We start from the raw sequence: 23,652 nt of genomic DNA, 5'->3' as shown, positions 1-23,652 counted from the left end.
TCTAACCCACAGTGGTTAAAATATCTTGCTCTTGAAGCTTTACTACACCATATAATCATGTGACGGCATTATTAAGGCCCTCCCAGGCCCTTTTATTTTATTTTATTTTATTTTATTTTATTTTAGATTTTATTTATTTATCCATGAGAGACACAGAGAGAGGCAGAGACACAGGCAGAGGGAGAAGCAGGCTCCCTGCAGGGAGCCCGACGTGGAACTCGATCCCGGGTCTCCACGATCACGCGCTGGGCCCAAGGCGGCGCTAAACCGCTGAGCAACCCCCTCCCCTCAAGCTGCCCTCCAGGCCCTTTTAAAAAGCCTGTGCAATTGAGTGTGAATGAATCAGGGAGCGGGTCATTAGTATCACCTTCAAGTAAGAGCAAATTATTGTACACTAGGATAGAGATGAGGAGGAAAGTGTTCCTAGAAACTCGGAGTTGGATTCTGAGTTACATGTATTTTTAAAGATTTTTATTTATTTCTTTTTGCCAGAGAGAGAGGGAGAGAGAGCACGAGCTAGCGTGTGCAGGAGCTGTGGGGAGGGGTGAGGAGGGATGGGAAGGGCAGAGGGAGAAGCAGACACCACGCTGAGCAGAGAGCTGGATGTGGGATTCGATCCCAGGCCCCTGGGATCACAATCTGAGCTGAAGGCAGGCACGTGACGGCCTGAGCCACCCAGGCGCCCCTAGACGTGAGCTTGTTGCTTAAGCACAGCAACTGCATCCTACTAAGGATTTCATGCCCAGGAACCCGCAGTGGGCCTGGGAAACAGCATCTCCATCTAAGGAATGCGCAAATGAGGGGCCAGTGGGAGATGCTGCAGTAAACCCCAGGGGGAGGTCGTGAGGGTTTGGAAACCAGAGGGCAGGCTCAAACGGAGCACGCCCGGGAGAAGTGCAAGAAAACCATGGCATTACGGGCCAAACGTGGAGAGATACCTGGAGACCATACAGTAAAGGACAGAGATGCCTGACAGAGGCCTGGGCCCCACACAGGGCCCCCAGGGGCTGCTAGGGAGCCTGAGATGCATCACTGCCCCTGCCTGCACTCAGCACCGAGGGCCCAACCGTGAGGCTAAGCCTCAGGGAATCTGGATTATCCAGAAGCTGAGTGGTGAGAGGCTGCAAACCTGTTCCGATGGCTGGAAGGGCAACAGACGTGTACTTCCTCTGCTCACATTCTTCTAGGACAGTGGAGACAGTTTTCCTGACATCATTTTCCCCAAAAACGTGAATGATGATCTTGCACATTAAGTAGCCACCTTGTGTAATTATAAACTCTCCGTGAGGCTGTGCAGCTAGAACAGAAGGAAGAAAAGGAAAACACAGCACATTACTCACAGGAAGCAACAAGGTGACCACCGAGAAATGAAAAGAGCGGCCCCCAGGAAAGCCTGTGATGATTCCTGACCAAGTCCAGCGTCCCTCCATCTCGCTGGCTTCACCCACGGGGGCTGTGACAAGGCTCAGTTTCTTTATGACCAGGATTCTTTATTTTTTATTTTTTTAAAGGTTTCATTTATTTATTCATAAGAGACACAGAGAGAGAGAGAGAGAGAGAGAGAGAGGCAGAGACCCAGGCAGAGGGAGAAGCAGGCTCCCTGCAGGGAGCCCGATGCAGGACTCGATCCCAGGACCCCGGGGTCACGCCCTAGGCTGAAGGCAGGTGCCCAACCGCTGGGCCACCCAGATGTCCCATCTGGACAGCATTCTCTAACTCAACACCTACACCGATGAATATTTGGGGTGCTACTCAAAAGCACTCTAACCTGCTCTAATTCACTCAATCCTCAAAACAAGGCTAGCAGGCAGGTACTATTCCCTCCACTTCACAGGTTAAACAGAGGCTCAGAGATATAAGGTTAGTAGCAAAGACTGCCTGGGATTTGAACCCAAGCAGCCAGTGTCCAGAGCTCTTACCCACCCCCCACCCCCGCCCCAAGCTGCTGTCCAGAAGAGCAATTCATATGCTATAGATTAATTTTTCAAGGAGAGAAAAGTGATGCATCCGGTGGTGTGGAGACACAAAAGGGTGAAGAATCCTCCCTCTCTTAGGACACTCGGAGCTCTCGAGCACATGGAAATGACCAGGGCTTGTTTTAAGGCGCCCAGTAGGCCCCTGAGGAAGGCAGGGCTCCAGCCAACTCAGGAAAGTGGGCCCAGCCACCCACCCTGCCCGGGCCCTCCCTGCTGCCCCCTCCCAGGTAGCGTCACAGGCTTTGGCAGCTTGTCCAACCTCACGTCATCCCCTGCTTCTGCCTTCCGAGGCACGGCCAGCTCTGCAGCCCATAAATTCCAGCGAACGTCCTCCTGTTGGTGATCAGAATTACTTCCCCTGATCCCTCTCCGGGAATAGATTGGGGAGACAATGTCTCGATCAGAGGAGAGCATCAAGATAGGACTTTCCGGCCAAAGCAGGTCAGTTGTTTGTCAAGCATGGGACCTGTGACTTCTTTAAATCACCCTCCTAGCTGACTGTCTGCTGGGCAAGGCAGGAGTCCCGGTTTTGGAGGTTAAAGAGTTTACAATCACTCTTACAGGTTCCCCCACTGCGATATAATAAAAAATAAGGATTTGATGTTTGTCCTTGGTTCTGAGCTCAGAGTTCCAAGAACTCTGGAATCTCCTGAGTGATGAGAGTGTCATTCATGAGCGAATGAGATGGTTCTTGAAGGCTGTGGGCTGGATAATTTCGGAATGGATACTGCTCTCCAGAAAGGCCACGCCAAGGGTAGAGGATTGGAACTTTGAGCCCCAGCCCCTGGCCTCCGGGGACCTAAACCACAAATCTAAGGATTTCATTAATCCTGCCTCCACAATAAAACCTCCATAAAAGCTCCTAAATAACTGGATTTGGGAATCTTCAGGTTGGTAAATATACCTAGGTGTTGGGAGGGTGGAGCATCTGGAGAGGGCATGGGGCTTCCATCTCTTCCCCTTTGCATCTCTTCCATGTGGCGGCTCCTGAGGTGTATCCTTCATAATAAACTGGTAAATGTAAGGCAAGTGTTTTCCTGATGTTCTAAGAGTCATCCTAGGGTATTGTCAAACCTGAGAAAGGGTTTTGTGAATGACCCAATTTATAGGAGATGGGTCAGTAGTACAGGTGGCCGCCGGGACTTGTGCCTGGCATTTGAAGTGGGACTGGAGCCCTTTAACCTATGGGATCGAGTGTTATTTCTACAGGTAGAAAAGAAGAATTGCTGGGTGTCAGGAAACACCTCAGACCCACCAAGGCTCCACATTTACTCGTGTCAGTAGATGAGGTGCTATAGCAAGTAGAACAAGGTTGGGAAAAGTGAAAGATCATTTATACAGCACTTTACAGAGCTTTTCACATTCATTGTCCTGATCCTCAAAACCACCTGTGAGACAGCCTTCCCATACTCCTCCCTTGTTAGTAGAGTCTAGAACTGTCTAACAGGTAAGAGAAACAAAGCTCTTGTAGATTAGATGGCAGGCCCAGGATCCCTCCTACTCTACCAGAGTAGGATCTACTCTAAGTGGTAGAGCCTGGGCAATTAGGACCCAGGCCTAGTTTCTTTTTAATAGGTGGGAAGGTGGGGGGGAAATGACCACCTCCCCATGGCCACAGAGTCACAGCACCTGCATCTGCTCTCCCAGGGAATCGACCTTTTCCCAAAGCGCTCACCACTTTCACCCCCACAGGCCCTGTGAGATAGTATTCTCAGCCCTTCTGATCTGCGATAGGTTGTAGCTGAAAGTAACAGGTGGTCATACCTCGTACAGCGCATTCATTTTCCACAGCCGGTCCAGCACCTTCTAAAACCGCTTTAGATACCCCTAAATAAGACATGTTAAGACATGTTAGTGGTAAAAAGCATTAGTTAAAAGTCAATGCATTGGGTAGCTCGAGTGGCTCAGCAGTTTAGTGCCACCTTCAGCCCAGGGTGTGATGCTGGGGTCCTGGGATCGAGTCCCAAATCGGGCTCCCTGCATGGAGCCTGCTTCTCCCTCTGCCTGGGTCTCTGCCTCTCTGTGTCTCTCATGAATAAATAAATAAATAAATAAATAAATAAATAAATCTTTAAAAAAAAGTCAATGCATGATTATAGCTTTTGTACATTAGACTTTTGTTCAGCTCATCCCTTTAAGCACAACTTTAAGCATTGATGCCCCCCACAGAAATACCCACCTTTTGAAATTAGTTTCAGAAGCAGAATTTAGTGATTCATCAGTCGCATACAACACCCAGTGCTCACTACATCATGTGCCGTCCTCACTGCGCATCACCCAGTTTCCCTCTCCTCCCACCCACCGCCCCTCCAGCAAACCCTCAGTTTGCTTCCTGGAGTTCAGTGTCTCTTATGGTTTACCTTATTCTCAATTTTCTACAGCGACCTTCATTCAGTAGCTGAATAATCAACACTCTGAGCTGCTGCGTGACGGCACCACCCAACAGCTGACAGGCCCGTGTCTGCAGCTTTACAGACTCTATTTGTACAGAGATATTTTTGCAGGTATTTGAATTTTTTTCTGCATTCTACCCTGATTGCTTTATAAAATGGAAAACCATAAAAATGAAAGTTCTGATATTAATGAGAAGCATGGATCTCAAAACTGAAATAAAATTGAGCGTTCTACTTAAGTTCCTTGGGTTTTTTTTTTTTTTAAGATTTTATTTATTTATTCATGAGAGACACACAGAAGGGCAGAGACACAGGCAGAGGGAGAAGCAGGCTCCATGCAGGACCTCAATGCGGAACTCGATCCCAGGAACCCAGGCTCATGACCTGAGGCGAAGGTAGACGCTCAATCGCTGAGCCACCCAGGTGTCCCAAGTTCTTTGGTTTTAATGTTTTGTTTTCCACAGGTAGACAGACAGTTGGCTGCCTTCCAATCGAGGCTGTAGCTTCACCACTTTGGTCACTGCTGATGCAGCTCAGTGGCGGGGTTGAAGGCACAGACCATGATTCGGGCAGCCTGGCCTAGGGTGGCCCCCGCCGCTCACTGGCTAACACGGGCCTGGTCAGCTCCCCAACTATTACACGGGGGGTAGCACGGTACTTCCCTCACAGGGTTATCTGAACATTCAAAGAGACAGTGGATAAAAGAGGCTTAGCATAGAATCTGGCCCACAGAGGGATTGAATAATTATTAGTTATTTTTTCATTATAAGGATCTATCTGTCCTCTATCATCCATCTACCCACCTGTGTCTCCTTGATTATGTATGTGTGTGCTGTGAATCATCTTTTATTTATTCACTTTTTTTTTATAAAGGAGTTAGAAGCCAAATTGTCTCTTTTTTAAAAAAATTCCCTTTTTGTTTGTTATGATGTCTGACTTTGCAATAATAGAGGTTTTCCTCAAATATCAGATGATCTTCATCGGTCCATCCACATCTTTTTAATTAATTAATTAATTAATTAATTAATTAATTTATAGTCCATCCACATTTAGAGGGAGTTTGGAGGCTCGCTGGGAGGGAGTTTGGAGCCTCGTAAGGGAGGCTCGCTGACCAGCAGACTCTATTTATTTTTTATAAATATATTTTTTATTGGTGTTCAATTTGACCAGCAGACTTTAGTGTGAGGTAAGCAGGCGGTAAATACTAGACTTCAGGGCAGTTGGGTTCTCTCCAGCAGACTCCTCCAATCTCCTGTCTTGGAGGGCATAGGGCCCCTCCTGTTCTGGGAGCCCCACAGGGACGGGGGCTGGGCACTCACTGTTGAGTACAGAAACTGTCCCTGGAACACCGTCTAGCTCCTGCCCTCATCTCACCGGGCCTGCTGCTCTAAGTCCAGAATCTCTGCGTGGTTTCTGTACAGAATGAGCCTCCCATCTCTGGCCGGGGAAGAGCAAGGGAAGTTATTAGTGCATTGGATGGATGGAGGACGGAAGAAATGGGTATAAGAGCTACTCCTACAGAACTGCATCTGATTCTACGTTCATCCCTTTACCTGTGCCCTCCCTTCCCAGGTGCCTGCTGCCTCCAACTCTTGCGTCTCTAGGGATTACTGTTCTCGCCTGCTATACGAAGTTTTCACCACTGGCTAGCTGCTTCTCATATTCTAAAAATACACTGCTGCCTCTTGCTCATGATTGGTTTCCCTCCAACTCTCTTTTTCCTTGTGGGTTTATTTATTTCCTTTCCTGTTGCTTTAATGGAATTTTAAAGGCAGGCAGGGACAAATACATATGTTCAATGTACCACATTTTACATAATTGGATGTTCTTTATGTCTGCATTTTAAAGAACTGATACATTGGATGGTAATTCTACATATTTACTTCTACATAGTGAGTTCCACAATATCTTGCAGTTTAGAAAATATTTAAACTTCTATTTATGTTTTATCTTATGCTTTTACTTCAAAATGTAATGCTTTGTAATGAAAAATATATTAACGTAAGAGTATACGTGTGCAAGTTATGCACAAATAGACATGTGGGGAGGCATGCCCTAAGGTGCTCCATTGATGGAGGTGGTCAGACATTTCAGAAAAAAAAAAAAGAAAGAAAGAAAAAGAAAAAGGGTCTGAATTTCATTTCTGGGTCAGGGTAACATAGGGGACAGTTACAAGAAGTGAGATACGAGTGCCAACTGAGTTCCATAAAAAGGGAAATAAAAACAAAACTTAAACTTTGTAAACTAGAAGTGTGCAATTTTGACAGTTCAGTGCTAACAAGGGGATGAGGTAACATAGACGAAGCCCGATGCATCTTGCCTTGACATTGCTACACCCCACCTAACCTCACGGCCTCACGACTCTGAGAAATCAACATTTGACAGGCAGAGAAACTGAGGCTCAGAAGGGATAAGTGATTGTTCCAAGGCCACACAGAGGTTAAGTGGCGTAGCCGGGATTCAGACCCAGGTCTTTCTGATTCCAGGGCCCGCATCCATTCTGCAACACTCTCCCTCTAGACCCAGGCAACATCAGCCACGATTTCCCTCCCAGAAATGAGTGAGTCACACTAATAGTGACAGTCACGCGTAGTGCTTAAATAAAATACCTGATTTCAGATTAAATGTCCTTGTGGTTGAGTTTACAATCACGTCTGCCTTTTCTTTGGTAATATCTCCAGTAGCAATCTGGAAAGTAACTGCACCAATTTTCATTTCATATGTCGCGAACCCAGGGCTGGAGACCATCGTGAACACACCTGGAGAGAAAGCAAGCGAAGGAAAGAGGAGCTGGAGGAAGAACGAAAAGAGTGCGCCCCCTTCTCTTCCCAGTCCCCTGGCTTTCTGCCTCCGTAAACCCAAACAGTGCCATGCCTCCCCGCCTGCCAAGTCGCTGGGTTTCCTTTTTTAAGGAAATTAGAAAATAATGCTTTGTGGCAGGAAGAGTATCCATTTCTCAGTAAAACAGGATGAGGCCAAAATATCTCATTGGACCGTCTGCTCGTCTGCACAGGTTGCTGTGGTGTCCTGGGGAAGGCGTGAGGAAGGGCAGAGGGCAAGGCACGCTGGCATCGCTGGGAGACTTCTGCTTCAAGCTTTGTTGAAGTAGGACACGGGAAAATGGTAAATATTTAAGATGTACAACGTGATGTCTTGACTTCCACATGCACTGCGAAATGATTCTCCAGTTGAACCACCAGCACAGCCATCGCCCCACAGAGTCACCATTTTGTGTGTGGGGGTGTGTGGATGCACACGGGCCTGGTGAGAACACCCGAGATCTACTCTCTTAGTGAACTTCAAGAATACGAAACACTCTTATGAACCCCAGCCCCATGTTGTATGCTTGGTCTCCAGACTGGATCCATCTTGTGATGGAAAGTTTGTGCCTCCAGGTGACTCTTTTATTACTATCTTACAGAAACAGAGATGGTCGCAGTGACTAGGTCATTTGTCCAATTTGCGGGGGGGGGGGGGGGAAGATCTATTTTATTTATTTGAGAGAGAGTGAGAGCATTGGGAGGGGCAGAGGGAGAGGATCTCAAGCAGACCCCGCGCTGAGCGTGGAGCCTGACGTGGGGCTTGACCTCACAACTCTGAGATCATGACCTGAGCCGAAATCAAGAGTCAGACGCTCACCTGACTGAGCCACCTGTGCGCCCCTGTCCAACGTTAAATAACAGCTCACTAACTCCAAATATGAGCTTTTCCTGTAGCTTCCCATCCCACTGGGGCAGCAGTAGGAAGGCTGCTCTGAGGAAATCACCCTTACCTGGTGGCGTAACATTGCTGTCCACTCTACGCTCTGGGGCTTTACAACGCAGCTGTGCTATTTCTACTGATCCCTTAAGCTCCTTCGGCCTCCCTTTCCACATGAAGCAGTGGCAACAGAGCCACATGCCCAGGAGGCCACTGTATAGATTAAATAATATATATATGAAAGCAATCGGTGAAGTTTAGTGTCAGCCACATTTCAGTTATCTGTGTGCGTGTGTGTGGGTCTTCAAAGACCTTTTCTGGATAATCCCTTCAGAAGGGGAGGACACACACCCAGGAAGCTGTGGTTGGGCTCTGCTCCCAGCTACCCACACCTCCATAGAATGACTCTTGGTGAGACACTGGCTGCCTGTGGTCAGCATGGTGGATGGGCTCCAGCACAGTGACTTCTCCAGGGGCACAGCTTCTTGATCAGATCCATGTGAGCCAACAGCGTGTGGAGGCAACAGCAGTGCTTCGGGCCCAGAATGGCCAGGGCATCCCCCTCCATCTACTCGGCCCACAGCAGCCCCAGGTAGGCCTTCTGCATGCTACAAGGACCTTGTGGCAGGTGAAGCAGTGCAGGGGGACGATGAAGGGGGCCACAGGGCGGTCACTGGTCCCACCCCTGGCCACTGCCTCACTCCTCCATCCTCAGTTATCTTTAATGGCCATTTCTTAGAAACTCTGGCCTTGTTACCAGATTTTGTTCACATCTGGTATGATGCCTGCTGGATGGCTAGTTTGGGCAAGCAGAGCCTCGGCGCCCCTGTTAATCACTATCTTGAAAACGTAGAGATCCTGTCCTGCCTCTTATTCCCACCAAGTGGAATGTGCAGAAGAGCATGTTGGTCAGTGTTCAAGGTCGGGGCTGAGCGTGGGGGGCTGACCAACCCTGTATGTCTCTCTTATAATGAAGACTTTCCCCGTGGCAGGCCTTGATCTCGGAAACGCTGGCCATGCAAGGAGGGGAGGGGCCAGGGACAGCTGCTAGGGTACGTTGTTATGATATAAAAAATTGCTGCATGTGGATCCTGGCAGTGGAGGCTTCATCCACCCGGCCGCTCCTGGACCTGTACAAGTTCCCGCAATAGACCTATACCTCGATCGGTGTCTTTGGGTCTTTTCTTTGGCCTCACCAGACCATGGCCCACCCTAGAGTTTGCAGGGGTGCAGCAGCACAACATCCATATAATTTATTCTTTGTGTGCTCAGACAATGGAATATGCCCCACCACCTCCTTCATCACTGATTTGTGCCTCATGTGAATTCGCTTTGTCTCCTTCTATTGGACTTCAGCTACCACTGAAGAGCCACTAAACAGAGGGATATATTTTCTCAGCAGAACAACTTTGCCAGACCTTGGCTACCTCCAGCCGTGAGATTCTTGTCCTCGTTGGGATTAACACTTGACCATGTAGTGAACTTATCTAAAAATGCCTGGAAATAGAAAGAAATATGGTTACCGACTATAACAATGTTCTATAAATATATTAATCCAATTCTTTGGAGCACTGATCACCAGACATCATATTAGGAACAATAGTTCTCCCTATATTTCTCTCTTGGCCAGAGACTTTTTAATTACATGATTGCAGTTCAAACTAGGAATCTTCTCAATGAACTCCAGGGCTGATTTAGTTTATTTCGTGGAAAGGCCACAATTCTATCCCAAATGCCTGAGAGTAACTAAGAACTTAGGAAAGAACATTACAGTTGATATCTTGTTAAAGTGCTAATGTTAGTATCTTGTAGAAATAGCCCTTAAAGCCAGGTAACAAAAAGGTTATAATAACTACTCCTGCAACCAGTTTTGAGGTGTGCTATGTGCTAGACACCATGCAAAAACACTTCAAATACATCCTCTTTGAAGTCTCACAGCAACTCTGAGGGGTGTTCTTGTCACATTCACTTGACATGTGATAAAACTGAAATTCAGAGAAATGGCCTCCCTCAACCTTTAAGTGGCAAAACTGAGGGCAGGCCTGGTGGCTCAGCGGTTTAGCGCCTGCCTTTGGCCCAGGGTGAGATCCTGGAGACCCGGGATCGAATCCCACGTCAGGCTCCTGGTGCATGGAGCCTGCTTCTGCCTCTGCCTGTGTCTCTGCCTCTCTCTCTCTGTGACTATCATAAATAAATAAAAATTTTAAAAAGATTTTTAAAAAAAATTTTTAAAAATGGCAAAACTGAAATTCAAACCAAGCTGTACCTTTCTTCTTTGTACTTTTATATTGTTTGTAGTTTTGCTATAACTATGCACAATTTATGTAAAGTCGATATAACTTTTCAAGAATTGGAAACAGATTTTGGCACTCAGACTGGGCCAACCAACTAAGGAGTGTGTCTCTAGGAATGGGCGCACTTTACCAGGGCGATGTCAGTGGTTAAGTGCTTAGTACATGTATTTTGGCTGCTTCTCTACTACTGAATATTGTACTGCTATTTCTAGCTTTAGACCCTCATAGTCTTGGATAGACTGGTTTTATTCTATATTAAAAAAACAACACCTAAAGTCTTGAGGTTTCTCTTATCTGGTCTTTTCCCTATAAATAAAGCCATGATTTGGCTTTCATTCAGTGTTAAAATACCTGGGCCACTTTTATGCCACTAACTTTCTGCTTCTGCCTAAGAATTTATTAAGTACACAGTACCTTGTCTCTGGCTAAACTGTCTAGGAAGGACTGTGTCAGTCGTCAGTGTTATCTCATAAAATCATATAAAACCTCCCAACAGCAATCAATACTTATGGAGAGAGAAGTGAAAACATTATTTACGGATCTATAAAGACATCTGGTTGCACTTAGGTTCACTTGCCAGAATGACTAGAAGAGACATGTCACCATACCTGACGGGTTTCGTCATCACCTGGATATACCAGAAAGTGAACTTCTTGTAAGCGTTTCTGCCATAGACTGCTACTAAATCTGAACACTTCTGAAAGGATTAGTTCGGCAAAAATAGCTTTGGGAAACCTCAAACTTCCTGTTCCAATCATGGGAAATGTGATTGATGAAAAAGAGAACTCCTCTACAGTTGTCAAACATTTCTTGATTATATTTGCCATGATCTGAAATGTATAAAATACACTTGTATAAGTTAGGGCTGAGGTCTCCTCTGCTATTGTTGGCTATTGTCTGGGTTGAGAGAGTTAGAAAGAGGAAACAGAAGGGAGAGAACATTCCAGAGAGATTCCAACCCATGCAGGAAGGAGGCTCCAATAGTATAGGAATGACTATATAAACAATGGTGTCTTATGGCAATCAAAAGCCATGTTTATGGACATTGAGGAGATGTTTGTATCAAGTTTTAAAAAAAAGGATTAAAAAGGGGAAGGGAAAAAAATTAAAAGGGGAAGAGAATCTCAACTAAGTAACAAGTACGTATAACATGGACTTGAAGAGAATATAATACAATGTTAACCAAATTTATCTCTAGGTGGCTGGATTATAATTTTTATTTTAGTCTTTGTAGTTTCTGTATTCTCTGTAATATACCATGTATTATTTCTGTATTCTGGAAAAAAAAAAAAAAGAAAGTTGGGAGTAGAGGTGAGAAGTCATCACAAGAAGAGCGATGACCCCCATTCTCCACCACAGCTCTGGCTGCCTCTCTTTGTTCTACTGAAAGATTATTACACTAATCTTCAGGTATCATCCCTGGAGAACCCCAAGGATTGTTACTACTTCCGAGGGTCAATTATTCTGAAATAACTGGTAGCTATCATGGACTGTTCGTGGAATGCAACAAATATTTCAATAAACAGACAAAGTTTGATCAATACTAGGCTTTCTCAACTTTGGCCAGAAAAGTCTGTGTTGTGGAGGCTGATGCATCTTTGAAGGATGCTTAGCAGCATCCCTGGTCTCCACTTCCTAGTTATCAGTAACTGTGGTAACAAGCCAAATGTCCCCTGGGGAGTAGATTCCCTTTTTTGAGACCCACAGATCTCTACCGTGCCCAAAGATTACCAAAGCTAACAATGAAGTAGAGAACTAAGGATTTTCTCTACCTGCTGAGAAGACCCTGCTCCATTATCCCAGTGTGGTGCCACGACATGGAGAACGGCTTTGCAGTTCAGATTGCAGCCACTTGTCATGAATATGCTACCTACTTCCTCCTCTGTTCCCTGCCTGGTGGCATATAACTCTTTCTGGAGCTTTGGGCCAGCTTTCTGCAGAAGAGCCTGAGATAATGGTCCGCCTCCAAGTTGAAGATTCATGGGAACGGTGTTGACAATGACATCGGCCTTGAGGAAAACAGCAACAATTTGTTAGAGATTGAATCAATGAATCATGATTAACCAATTATGACTTGCCAAGTATTGTGGGGTAAGGCATAAGATGTGTTTTGTCTATTATACTGACCTGCCAGCCCTACCCTCAAGGAGCTTCCGATCTGTTGTTAATACCTAAATACCACAGTGAGTTGAGCTCTAAAACTTAGAAATTAAGGAAATACATCACCCGTTACTGTGAGGCCAACATGTAATGACTCAGACTAGGGCTATGAAAATGAGCAAACCAGAGACCACAGGCAAAGAAGGAGAGTCAGAATGAAAGGTAGAAGCAGAAAAAGAAAGTTAGCCAGATGAGACAAAAACACAGACCTTTGAAAGAGACCTAGGAAGAGAGAGAAAGTTGCTTTTAGGCTGGCACTGAGAGTAATTGTTCAGACTTTATGAACATCCCTATAGAAAGAATGAGTCCATCTGCAGGATGGGTGGCATCTGGTCAGCCCTGAAAGCCCTGACGAAGGAAGGTCACTGAGGTGAATGTAGGCAGTGTCCATTCAAGCCTGCCCAGTGGTATCAAGAGTTCTCCAATACCTGCCGAGGCCATCTCTTGGTGAGATGCGGTCATGACTTGAGGCCAATAGATAGTAAATATTCAATTCATCCAATTCCACTTACTCGGATTTCATATTCAAATTTGGAGAGGAGAATGCTTTGATCATGTGAATTTTGAGTATCCTGGTTCCTTAGGCAGCCCTTCCTCATTGTAAATTAAAAGGTGTCTATGTCTTTGGGCCACATAACAGTTCTATTTCTCACTCTCATGGGTCCGTCTCCATCTTACAGGAGATTAGTTAACATAAACTAATCTCAGGACCTGAGAAGTTCCCTGCAGGGACAAAAGTCAGTGAGCCTGCCAAAAAACCAAGATCCAGCCCACTTTCATCCCACTCTCTGCTTACTGATTCCTACACAGTTTGGAGAAGTAATATATTAGCATGTAAAACAGTGAAATATTCTGAATGTTTAAATCAGTTCAAGATGATAAAAAGAAACTCTGTGTTAAAAATATAATTAGTAATTGCTATAGAATTTTTTAAAAGGCAGGAAGCCTTTAGGCTGGACTGGTGAGTAAAGTCTTTACAAAGAGGATAAGGCATGAAGCTGGGACAAGGAGAAAGAAGGCAGTAAGCATTCTAGGTAGGTGAATATTTAAGAAAACACAAAGACTTGAGAAAGGTCAGAAATCAGCCCACTTTAGCTAGCGGAGCGTGTTAGCTAAATGGTGAGAGACGGGGCTGGAAAGAAATTTGGGGCCAAGTGATGGAAGGCTCCAAAAGCTCACACTTTTTTTCAGACTTTATGCTACAGGCTGCAGGGAGGCCCTGAGAATAGGTACCTTGACAGGGTTGACACGAGTTTAATAATCAACAGACTATGTAGTAAAAAGACCTCAGTTTCCTCGTCTACAAGATGAGGGTACAGAAAATCTATCTCAACTAGATTGTAACACAACTTGGGTGAAGAGTAAAATTTGAAGTGGTCTGTTTTAAGTGGATAACAATGATAGCTACCTTTTTTTTTTTTTTTTTTTTTTTTTTTTTTTTTTTTTTTTTTTAGTTTTCACTATGTGCCAGGGAGGTGCTAAATGTTTTATGTGGATTATTTTATTTAAACCTCACAACAGCCCTAATATCATCATCATCATCCATAGTTGTAGATAAGGATGAGTCACAGGGGGTGTTGAGCAAGGTGAATGGCTGGTCAGTGGTAGAGTGGGATTTGAACTCTGTCTGAACGAGCTTTGGAGTTGGTCTGCGTAACCACCACACTGCGTCTACTCCTAGAGTGACAAAGAAACTTACTGTACTTGGATGTTACCCAGTTCTTTTCTGGTCTGAGTTCGCTCACCAAGCAATCTCCTGATAGGCAGCTACAGGGCCCTCTCTACGGCCCGTAGCCATGGCACTTGGCTTCCTTGTTGCAAATGAAAGAATTACAATTCCAATTTCATAAATAAGTCTTTTGAGTTTGATTAGTGCCAGTTTAAGTCTGGGTAGTACTAGAAGATTCAACTTTTCAACTTGAAGATTTGAGAACTAGGCCCTGAAACCATGTAACAAAGAAGCTTAAGGATTCTAGCCATTCTAAGAACATGAAGAAAGTGGTTGGCTGCCTCCCTCCTGCCATCTCACTAGCTGCAGCAACAGCAAAGAATATTTCCAGTGGCTCATAAGCCATGAGTCTCTAAATTTCTCAGAAGAATTCTCTTTCCATTGATCTTGAGTGTATGCCATCTGAAGGTAAACATCAAGTGTCAAAATGGTGGAAACTACAGAATTCCGAAGAAGAATCCAAATCAGTAATTCTCAGCCCTAGCTGCATATTAGAATCACCTGGAATTCTTTCAAAAACTACTGACCCCCTAGACCACATACCTGGTCAATTAAAATCAGATTTTCTAGGGGTGGGGTCTGGGCATTTGTATTTTTTTTTTAAGATTTTATTTATTCATGAGAGACATGGGGTGGGGCGGGGAGAGAAAGAGAGAGAGAGAGGCAGAGACATAAGCAGAGGAAAAAGCAGGCTCCCTGTGGGGAGCCTGATGTGGGACTCCATCCCTGGACCCCAGGACCACGCTCTGACCCAAAGGCAGATGCTCAACCACTGAGCCACCCAGGTGTCCCTGGGCACCTGTATTTTTAAAAGCTTCCCAGATGGTTCCGACGTGCAGCCAGGACCGAGTACCATGGATGTTAACTCTAGATGGAATACAGGGCCTGTATCTCCTGCTAACTGGTGATGCCACGAGGGGAAATGCAATAGGAGTGAAGGCAGGCAAAAGCCAAGCTGAGCTTTTAGTGCCCACTCTGGTAATAATATTTCTCCTTTCTCATTCTACCTGTGTCTCAGAAAGTGCTCAGACAGGAGCAACGGGGCATTTTTGTAAAGGCTGATATTACAAAGTTATGTACAAATCTCCTCCCCATAAATGCTGATTGGAACAGAACTGGGTTGAAAGTAGGTCAAGATGAGTTACAGAGAAATAAAAGAGGTAGATGCCACGCCCGGGTTTGTGGTCAACTTGGATGTCTTCACATGAGAACATGTGGAATACAGGAGATAGTTAAGTATAGCCTGCTTGAACCTCAGGTAGGTTCAGCTCCTCAAATTTATAGGATCTTAATCTTTGACCTCAAATCACAGAACCAGTGAACTAGACCCCACTGTTTCTTATCAGATTTACTAAATAGCACCACTTACCTGGAAATAAATAACATCTCCACTTATCAACACGAGGTTTAGACCTTCTTTGGTTTGGGTTGAGGCTATCACATTTCTGTTTGAAAGACAATTTTTCCAGCTGACTTGGTCTCTTGACTGTGGAGAAAACAGTAAAAGTATGGACCAGTCAATGCTATCTGGAGCCTTACTCACAGGTGCCCAAACAGAAAATAACTAGTAGATTCCACACCTCTCTAACTCAACTCATAATCCCACCCTAAGATTCAAAAGCAAATAATTTATTATCACAATTTTTGAGTACCAACTGTATTTAATACTCTATATGCCAGTGAGCTCTTTTTACTTATTCCCCCCAAGAATTCTAGATTAGTAGACCCTGCTGAAGGGAATAAGTAAAACCACCCATCACCCTTGCCTCCCAGGTAGGACTCACTCTTCGTTTCCCCAGTGGGAGTAAGTGGTAACTGATTTAATAACACACCCTATCAGTATCTTTTACTTCCCTATTTAGATCATTTGCACTTGAATCCTGTCTCAAGTACTCTCCTGGGGAAACTCAAACTAAGACACACCCCTCAGTTCTCCACAATAAAGCATTTGTAGTTTGACTACTAATCAGCCAAAGAATTTTAAAACCAAAACCAAGCCAAAACCAAAACCCAAGTACAAAGAGATGAAACCACTTACTCAAAGTCAAAATATCAGCTGAGAAAGGCACCATCTGTGAATCTGCACAGAATCTAGGAAGACAAGCTGATCTACCTGATGGTCATCTCACACTTAAACCCAATGGTAAAAATATGGCGCACATCACCTCCCCCTGCCCATATACCTCATCATCCACACCTGTGACAGACATTAATTGGTATCAACACTCTTTTTCAGTCAATCCAGGTAGAGGTTCAGAACCTTGCTCAACATAGAGCTCCAGGCAACAACTATCATTTGATCAGAAGTAACCCATGAAATGAAATGTATTTTTCATGACTGATCTAACTCAAAAGGGTTATGAATTTTCTTTGCTTAAAACAGTCTTAGAGGGATCCCCGGGTGGCTCAGCAGTTTAGCGCCTGCCTTCGGCCCAGGGCGTGATCCTGGAGACCCAGGATCAAGTTCTGCATCGGGCTTCCTGCAGGGAGCCTGCTTCTCCCTCTGCCTGTGTCTCTGCCTCTCTCACTCTCTGTGTCTCTCATGAATAAATAAATAAAATCTTAAAAAAAAAAATCTTAGAGAATTTTCCACACTCTACTCTCTATAACAAATAGAAAACTCCAGAAGGACCGGGAATGGGCTCCTTGAGCAGTCCTTTTCCCTATACTCTCCTGCATGTACTCTGGTATGTTTGGTGCAAGCATTATTAATGGCCTCCCATCCTGAGAAATCCTTGGGTATAGACTCTCTCAAAGCACTGATATAAAGACCAGAAAACCTTCTAGAAGAACCAGCCACATTCTCTGTCAAATTTTGTTTTTTCATTTTCAGTGTTATGGTTGGTGTCTTTAATTGGACTCTTTTCACATCCTCCAAACAACCTGTTATTATGATCATCTCCTTGAATATATCAGACTCAATCAAAATAAAAAACAATCTATGTTGTTTTTTATGTCTTCCCATGCTGTTGGCTTCACATTCAATTTGGTGATTTGATATTTAGAAATTATATGGCAGAAGTTTTTAGAAAAGTCCCCATTCCAAGTCTTGATGACATTGATCTTTGTCTTTCCTTGGGTTCAGTGGCCACAGATCTGAATGTTTCCTCTAGCTCCTTTCAGCTGACTTGGGGCCATGTTACCTCACAGTGACACTTTCCCTTTTGTAATTTATCATTCCAATCAGGTGATGCTTCTTCTGCAAGATCTTCCATATGAGAGGATCCAGAGCCACTAGAAATGGTGCAGCCAACTTTTTCAGGGGCTTCTCCTTTCTGTGCAAGGCTAGGCCCAAAGTCACATAATGTCGAAACACAGAGATGGGCCTTTCATTGAAGACAAGCTCTTTGGCCAAGTAGGTGTCCACCACTAAAATAAATAAAGTAAAAGGTAGGGATTCAGACAAAATCTTTAGTATAAAAAGAAGTCCTGAAACTAATGAGACTCTGAAATGTAGAATGTCTGCCTAAAATAGTACCACTGTCAGGCAGCTCAATGAAAGATGTGATATTCATGAATGCAATGGAGTTAATCCTCACCTAATGGAATAGATCTATCCCAATAATGTTTACTTTGCAGTGAAGGTTTGTACAATTAATCTGATTTTCCCATTAACATTCATTATATTATTGGAGAGGTGATATTTTTTCTGGAAAAAAGAGAAAAACAAAACTCTGGCTCTTAAAGATTCAATAAATGCATACAATTACGCATGAGCAATTAAAAGCGAACTGTTAAAAGTAAATACGACATGGGGTGTCTGGGTAGTTCAGTCAGTTGGGCATCTGACTCTTGATTTTGGCTCAGGTCATGATCTCAGGCTTATGAGATGGAGCCGTGTGTCAGGCTCAACATTCAGCAAGGAGTCTGCTTGAAATTCTTTCCCTCTGCCCCTCCCCCTGCACTCTCTCTCACGCAAAATAAATTAACTAATTAAAAAAAGAAGTAAATACAATTTTTTAAAAGGAAGAGTTATTTTTTTTTTAATTTTTTTATTTATTTATGATAGTCACAGAGAGAGAGAGACAGAGACACAGGCAGAGGGAGAAGCAGGCTCCATGCACCGGGAGCCCGACGTGGGATTCGATCCTGGGTCTCCCGGATCGCGCCCTGGGCCAAAGGCAGGCGCCAAACCGCTGCGCCACCCAGGGATCCCAAAAGGAAGAGTTATAATAGTAAAAGACATTAAAAACAATTGTGTGCTGTAACCAAAAAAAGTAATAAAATTAGGTCTGATTCCCAGAAGCAGAGCTTGAGATGAGGATTCATGTGCAACTGAATTACTAAAGTTGTACCCTCAGGAGAAACACGTAGGAAGTAAGAGATAAAAACAGAGAATGGGGTTCAGGTTAAAGCTGGCTTCTGACTGATCCTGCAAGGGACTCTGGAGTATATAAATTGCATCACAGTGTGGTCCCAACCTTGAGACGGGGAGCTGGGTTTTTGTACCTCCCCACCAGCCGGTTATCTGTCTATGGGTCATCCTGGTTGGGTGATGAATGTAAATTCCCAGGCACCTCCAGTCTCCAGACCACTAGTCTCTTGAAGACAATCTCTCTGGAGAAGGTTGTAAGTGTGAGTCTTTTCCAGCTATACTTTATCAGTTGGATTATGAGTGAACCTAATAAATAAAAGAGGCCCTGGACATCTGGAGAAGCATCAAAGGAAAGGAAAGACACTCAAGGAGGTCCAAAGAGTAACTACACAAGTTTGAGAGAAAGAGTATGTGGCACCGTAGCTAAGTCATAGAGAAATATCTAAGGAATTTTGATGGATAATAAATTCTGTATAAGTCAGCAGTGATGTAGCTATTTAAGAAGAAAAAAATAGGGATCCCTGGGTGGCGCAGCGGTTTGGCGCCTGCCTTTGGCCCAGGGCGCGATCCGGGAGACCCTGGATCGAATCCCACGTCGGGCTCCCGGTGCATGGAGCCTGCTTCTCCCTCTGCCTGTGTCTCTGCCTCTCTCTCTCAATCTGTGACTATCATAAATAAATAAAAATTAAAAAAAAAAAAAGAAGAAAAAAATAAAGGTCACCAAATGCTGGGAAGAAGAAGGAGCTACAGGAACTCTCACTGTATTCACTGCTGGTGGGAATGCAAAATGATACAGCCACTTTGGAAGAAAGTCCAGCAGTTTTTTTTTCTTTTTTTTTTGGCAGTTTCTTATAAAACTAAACATACTCTTACTATATGATCCAGCGCCTGTGCTTTGTGGTATTTACCTAAATGAGTTGAAAATTTATGTCCACACAAAACCTGCACATGAGTGTTTATAGCAGCCATATAGCTTAATTCATAATTGCCAAAATTTGGACACAACCAAGATGTCCTTCAATAAGTGAATGGATAAATAATGGACGTGATGCCTCCATAAAATAGAATATTATCCAGAGATAAAAGAAATGAGTCATCAAGCTACCAAATGCCTATTACTAAGCAAAGGAGCCCATCTGAAAGGCTACATGTTCTAGGAGTCCAACCACATGGCATTTTGAAAAAGGCAAAACTCTGGAAACAGTAGAAAACGTCAGTGGCTGCCTGCAGTTTGGAGGAGGGAGGGAGGGAGGGATAAATCGGTGAAGCACCGGGGATTTTCAGGGCACTGAAATTATTCCAGTCTTTGAGGACACATGACGTCATGCATTGTCAAAACCCAGAGAATCATTCAACCAGAGTGAACTCTAATATAATGGACTTTAGTTAATAATAATGTAGCAATACTTTTTCATCAGTTGTAACAAAGGTACCACACTAATGCAAGATATTAGTATTAGAGAAAAGTGTGGATAGAAGGAATTCTCCTTACTTCCTGCTCAATTGTTCTGTAACCTGAAACTGCTCTAAAAATAGTCATTCATTTTTAAAAAGGTAGTAATGAGATTTGGGGCTATAAGAAGAAAAACATAACAAGAATATGCATAATGAATAATAATCCTATTCTACTTTTCACTGGTGAAAACGGGCAATGCCTGGGGTATTGTATTTTGTTCAAGGTACAAAACTTTGCAAAGGGATTATGAAAATGAGCTATGGTGTTCAGGAGAGGAAAAGTGAAGCTGTGAAAGGACTCCAAACCGCATCACATGAGGATATATAAAAGGAACTGAATCTATTTAATTTGCAGAAGTAGGGGATCCCCGGGGGGGCTCAGCAGTTTAGTGCCTGCCTTGGGCCCAGGGTGTGATCCTGGAGTCCTGGGATCGAGTCCCACCTCGGGCTCCCTGCGTGGAGCCTGCCTCTCCCTCTGCCTGTGTCTCTGCCTCTCTCTCTCTATCTCTCTATCTCGCATGAGCAAATAAATAAAATCTTTAAAAAAAATAATTTGCAGAAGTCCAGATAATAGGTAGGATGGAATGCAGGGAGCTACACATAATAGTTGTCCTTAAACATCCAAAGGACTATCTTATAAAGGATTTATTTCTACAACTCTATAAGGAAGAACAAGATAATAAGTAAAACATATTTGGGCTTCATACATTGCTAATTTATTTTATTTTATTTTATTTTATTTTTTGTGATTAGAACTGCCCTAACGTGGAATGGATCAACTTGGGGGACATTGAGTTTGCAGCCAAGCAGACTTAGTGGTCTGGTTTTACATCTAAGCCAACTATTTTGCTTTGGGGGAGCAGGGGGAGATTTTTTTTTTTCTAAATTAAATTCACTAGCCTATTTTCAAATGCATGTTATCCAGCAGAAATAGTTTATTATAATCCTTTTATGTCAGAAGTCGTAACAGTATCAAAATGAAGACACTGAACTATTCAAACACTATTTAATAATAACACTTTGCCCTGTAGCCGCTGAGACATATAGCTATGGAAAGCATGATTCACATCTAGTATTTATCACCAAATTAGTAATTTGTGTTTTCCATTCTTTCCTATTTTGATAATTATAGCTTTACTGCTTGAATACCCGTTATATGTCAGTTTACAAATATTATCTTATTTAATTTAACCTTCACAGTGACCCTGTGAGATAGATTTTATCTCCACTTTTTAAAGTGAGGAAACAGGAACAAGGAAGTAACATTGCCACACTATCCAGCTAGTAAATTAGAGGATTTAAATCTATATCTTTGGAGGGTGCCTGGCTGGCTCAGTCGGTTAAGGATTTGACTCTTAATTTCTGCTCAGGTCATGATCTCAGGGTCATGAAATTGAGTCCTGTATTGGGCTCCATGCTAGGCGTGGAGCCTGCTCAAGGTCATTCTCTCCCTCTATTTCTCTATCCCCCTCCCTGCTCACTCACTTACTCTCTCTTGTCTCAAATAAATAAATAAATAAATAAATAAATAAATAAATAACATCTTTAAAAATATAGACACACACACACATACACACACACACCCCTTCGGGATTCTAAAGGCCAGTGGTCCTCTATTTCTATATAGAAGGCTTATGTGTGACAATCTGACTAGAAGTAAAGAGTAAATGGAACTTGTCTTGAAGCTGCATTTTCTTGGATTGTGTAAGTAAGAGGGCAGCTAATGATCCCTACCTCCTGGTAATCGCACCTTTGAATAGTTTCCTTCCATATTGTATCAGAGTTGGTCTCTGTGACCAACAAAATATGGCACAAGTGATGCCACGGCATCACTTCTGCGGCTAGACAAAAAAGGCACTGCAGCCCTCTCCTCCCCCTCAGATAACTCAGTCTGGGGGCAGCCAGCTGCCAAGTCGTGAACAGCCATATGGAGAGGCCCTCAAGGCAAGGAACTGAGGCGGCAGTTATGTGAGTGGACTTAGAAGAAACTCTCCAGTTCTCATCAAGCCTTCAGATGACTGCAGCCCCAGTGAACAGGTTGTAACCTCAGGAGAGATCCTCGACCAGAATCACCCAATTAGGCTGCCCCCAAATTCCTGGCCTTCAGAAAGTATGAGACAATTAACGTTTGCTATGTAAAGCATACTAAATTTGGTATGCTGCAATAGAAAACTAACACAGATTCTATGCTTATTTTGGATGGCTTGAAGGGCAGGCTGGTGGAGATAGTGGTGACAAGGTTAGAACCCCTCTTTCCTAACCCTTTGCTGAAAGCCAACCGCTAATGACTATGCCAGGAATATAAATTTTTAAGGCCTTAACAAAAAATTAAAAACAAAAAAGCAAAACAAACAAACAAAAAACCCCCTCAAAACCTAACCAAACAAAACCAAAATAGAATAGAATGTATCAGCTCCTTAGCAAGAAATAAGTGTTGTAGCAAAACTTTTTTTCCAAACTGCAACAAATGTTTTTGTTTTTTATATAAGGTATGGGTTGAGATATAAAATATATTTTTTATGGTACACTGTGGTTTACAAAAAGTTTGTAAACTGTTTCATTGTACTCTATACACTCTGCCTCCACTGCCGGCTCCTTTAGCTCACAATGGATGGAGTGCAGACTGAGGCTCTTAGCTATCTCAACCTGCACATGTTATCTCCAGAGACACTGAATATGTATGCTTAGACATTAACTACTTACCAGAGTATAACCATAACAAACTGTTTTAAAAAAATAGCTCTTCAGATGTCAACACTAGCATTAAAGACTGGGTGACAAGTAAGCGAGAGATATTTTGCAGCTTTGGGAGGTTGGTATATGAGTCCTAAGAATGATACAGTTTTAAATGTAGAAGTCTACTACCAAATGTTTGGCTTCTCACAAAGTACCAATTAAAAATGTCCAGTAGTATCGATTCCTTGCTGTATGAAGAATCAGATATTATTTCAGCCTGGTCCTAAGACTATTATTAGCTTCTTAAACCACTCCTGAAAGTTGAACTCCTTTTCTCTCCAGAGCATCTCAATTTCTAGCTTTCCTGACTGGTTTCCTTCGAAGCTATAAGAGGAAGATCCTAATTTCTGCCTCTCTTCTCTTGACTTCATTCATTTCCCCCCCAGTCTTCTATCCCCACCAATAGTTTCAGGGAGACTTTTTGGCTTCATCAACACTTCCTAAGGATCAAAGTTGGGAGAGGAGATGTGCGGGTGAAGTATGGCCGTTAAAAACGGCATTGATTTGGTCATATTATCTAAAATATAAACTGTTTTTGTGGTATAGGTTCTTTGGGAGATTGTTACCACCATAAAAATGGTTCATTTAATTTTCTAAATTCTTATTGTGTTCTTTGAGGAGTAATGAGATTCTAAATACATCTCGAAGGTAGAATGAACAGGGTTTCTTAAAGGACTGGGTATGGGATATGAGAGACTCCCGGGTTTTGAACTGAGCAACTAGGAGGATGGAGTTGCCATCTACTGAAATGGGAAAGCCTGTGGATAATGCAGATGGTGGTGTAGGGTGAGGAGGACGGGGAGTTTTGTCTTGAACATGTTATATTTATGTCATATACTTTTAGACAATCAGATGAAGAAGTCTAGGAGGCAGTAAGTATAGACATGGGAGTTCA

The 23,652-nt window shown here is 43.5% G+C and overlaps 1 protein-coding gene across 7 annotated transcripts in view; it reads right to left on the bottom strand.

Annotated features, from left to right (window-relative positions):
- PARP15 (poly(ADP-ribose) polymerase family member 15) overlaps positions 1-23,652 on the bottom strand; it is a 45,751-nt gene that overhangs the window by 11,404 nt on the left and 10,695 nt on the right. For 2 of the 7 annotated variants that reach the window (XR_011994998.1, XM_072724925.1), the window contains exons 2-8: positions 15,621-15,737; positions 12,135-12,371; positions 10,971-11,192; positions 9,487-9,565; positions 6,979-7,128; positions 3,741-3,803; positions 1,130-1,297 (exon numbers count right to left, since the gene is read on the bottom strand). Coding sequence is in view for 6 of the 7 variants with exons in the window: in XM_072724925.1 (XP_072581026.1) it covers positions 1,130-1,297; positions 3,741-3,803; positions 6,979-7,128; positions 9,487-9,565; positions 10,971-11,192; positions 12,135-12,371; positions 15,621-15,737 (1,036 nt within the window). In the remaining variant the exon portion in view is untranslated. Of the gene's footprint in view, positions 1-1,129; positions 1,298-3,740; positions 3,804-6,978; positions 7,129-9,486; positions 9,566-10,970; positions 11,193-12,134; positions 12,372-15,620; positions 15,738-16,289; positions 16,410-16,434; positions 16,580-17,394; positions 17,621-23,652 lie in introns of those variants that run through there. The other 5 variants (XM_072724913.1, XM_072724919.1, XM_025990178.2 and 2 more) reach the window with 5 other exon arrangements.

The sequence above is a fragment of the Vulpes vulpes genome, chromosome 1 (assembly GCF_048418805.1).
Source record: "Vulpes vulpes isolate BD-2025 chromosome 1, VulVul3, whole genome shotgun sequence".
Classification (NCBI taxonomy): Eukaryota; Metazoa; Chordata; class Mammalia; order Carnivora; family Canidae; genus Vulpes; species Vulpes vulpes.
Note: the sequence above shows the minus strand (reverse complement) of the source record. Positions and strands in the feature narration are given on the sequence as shown.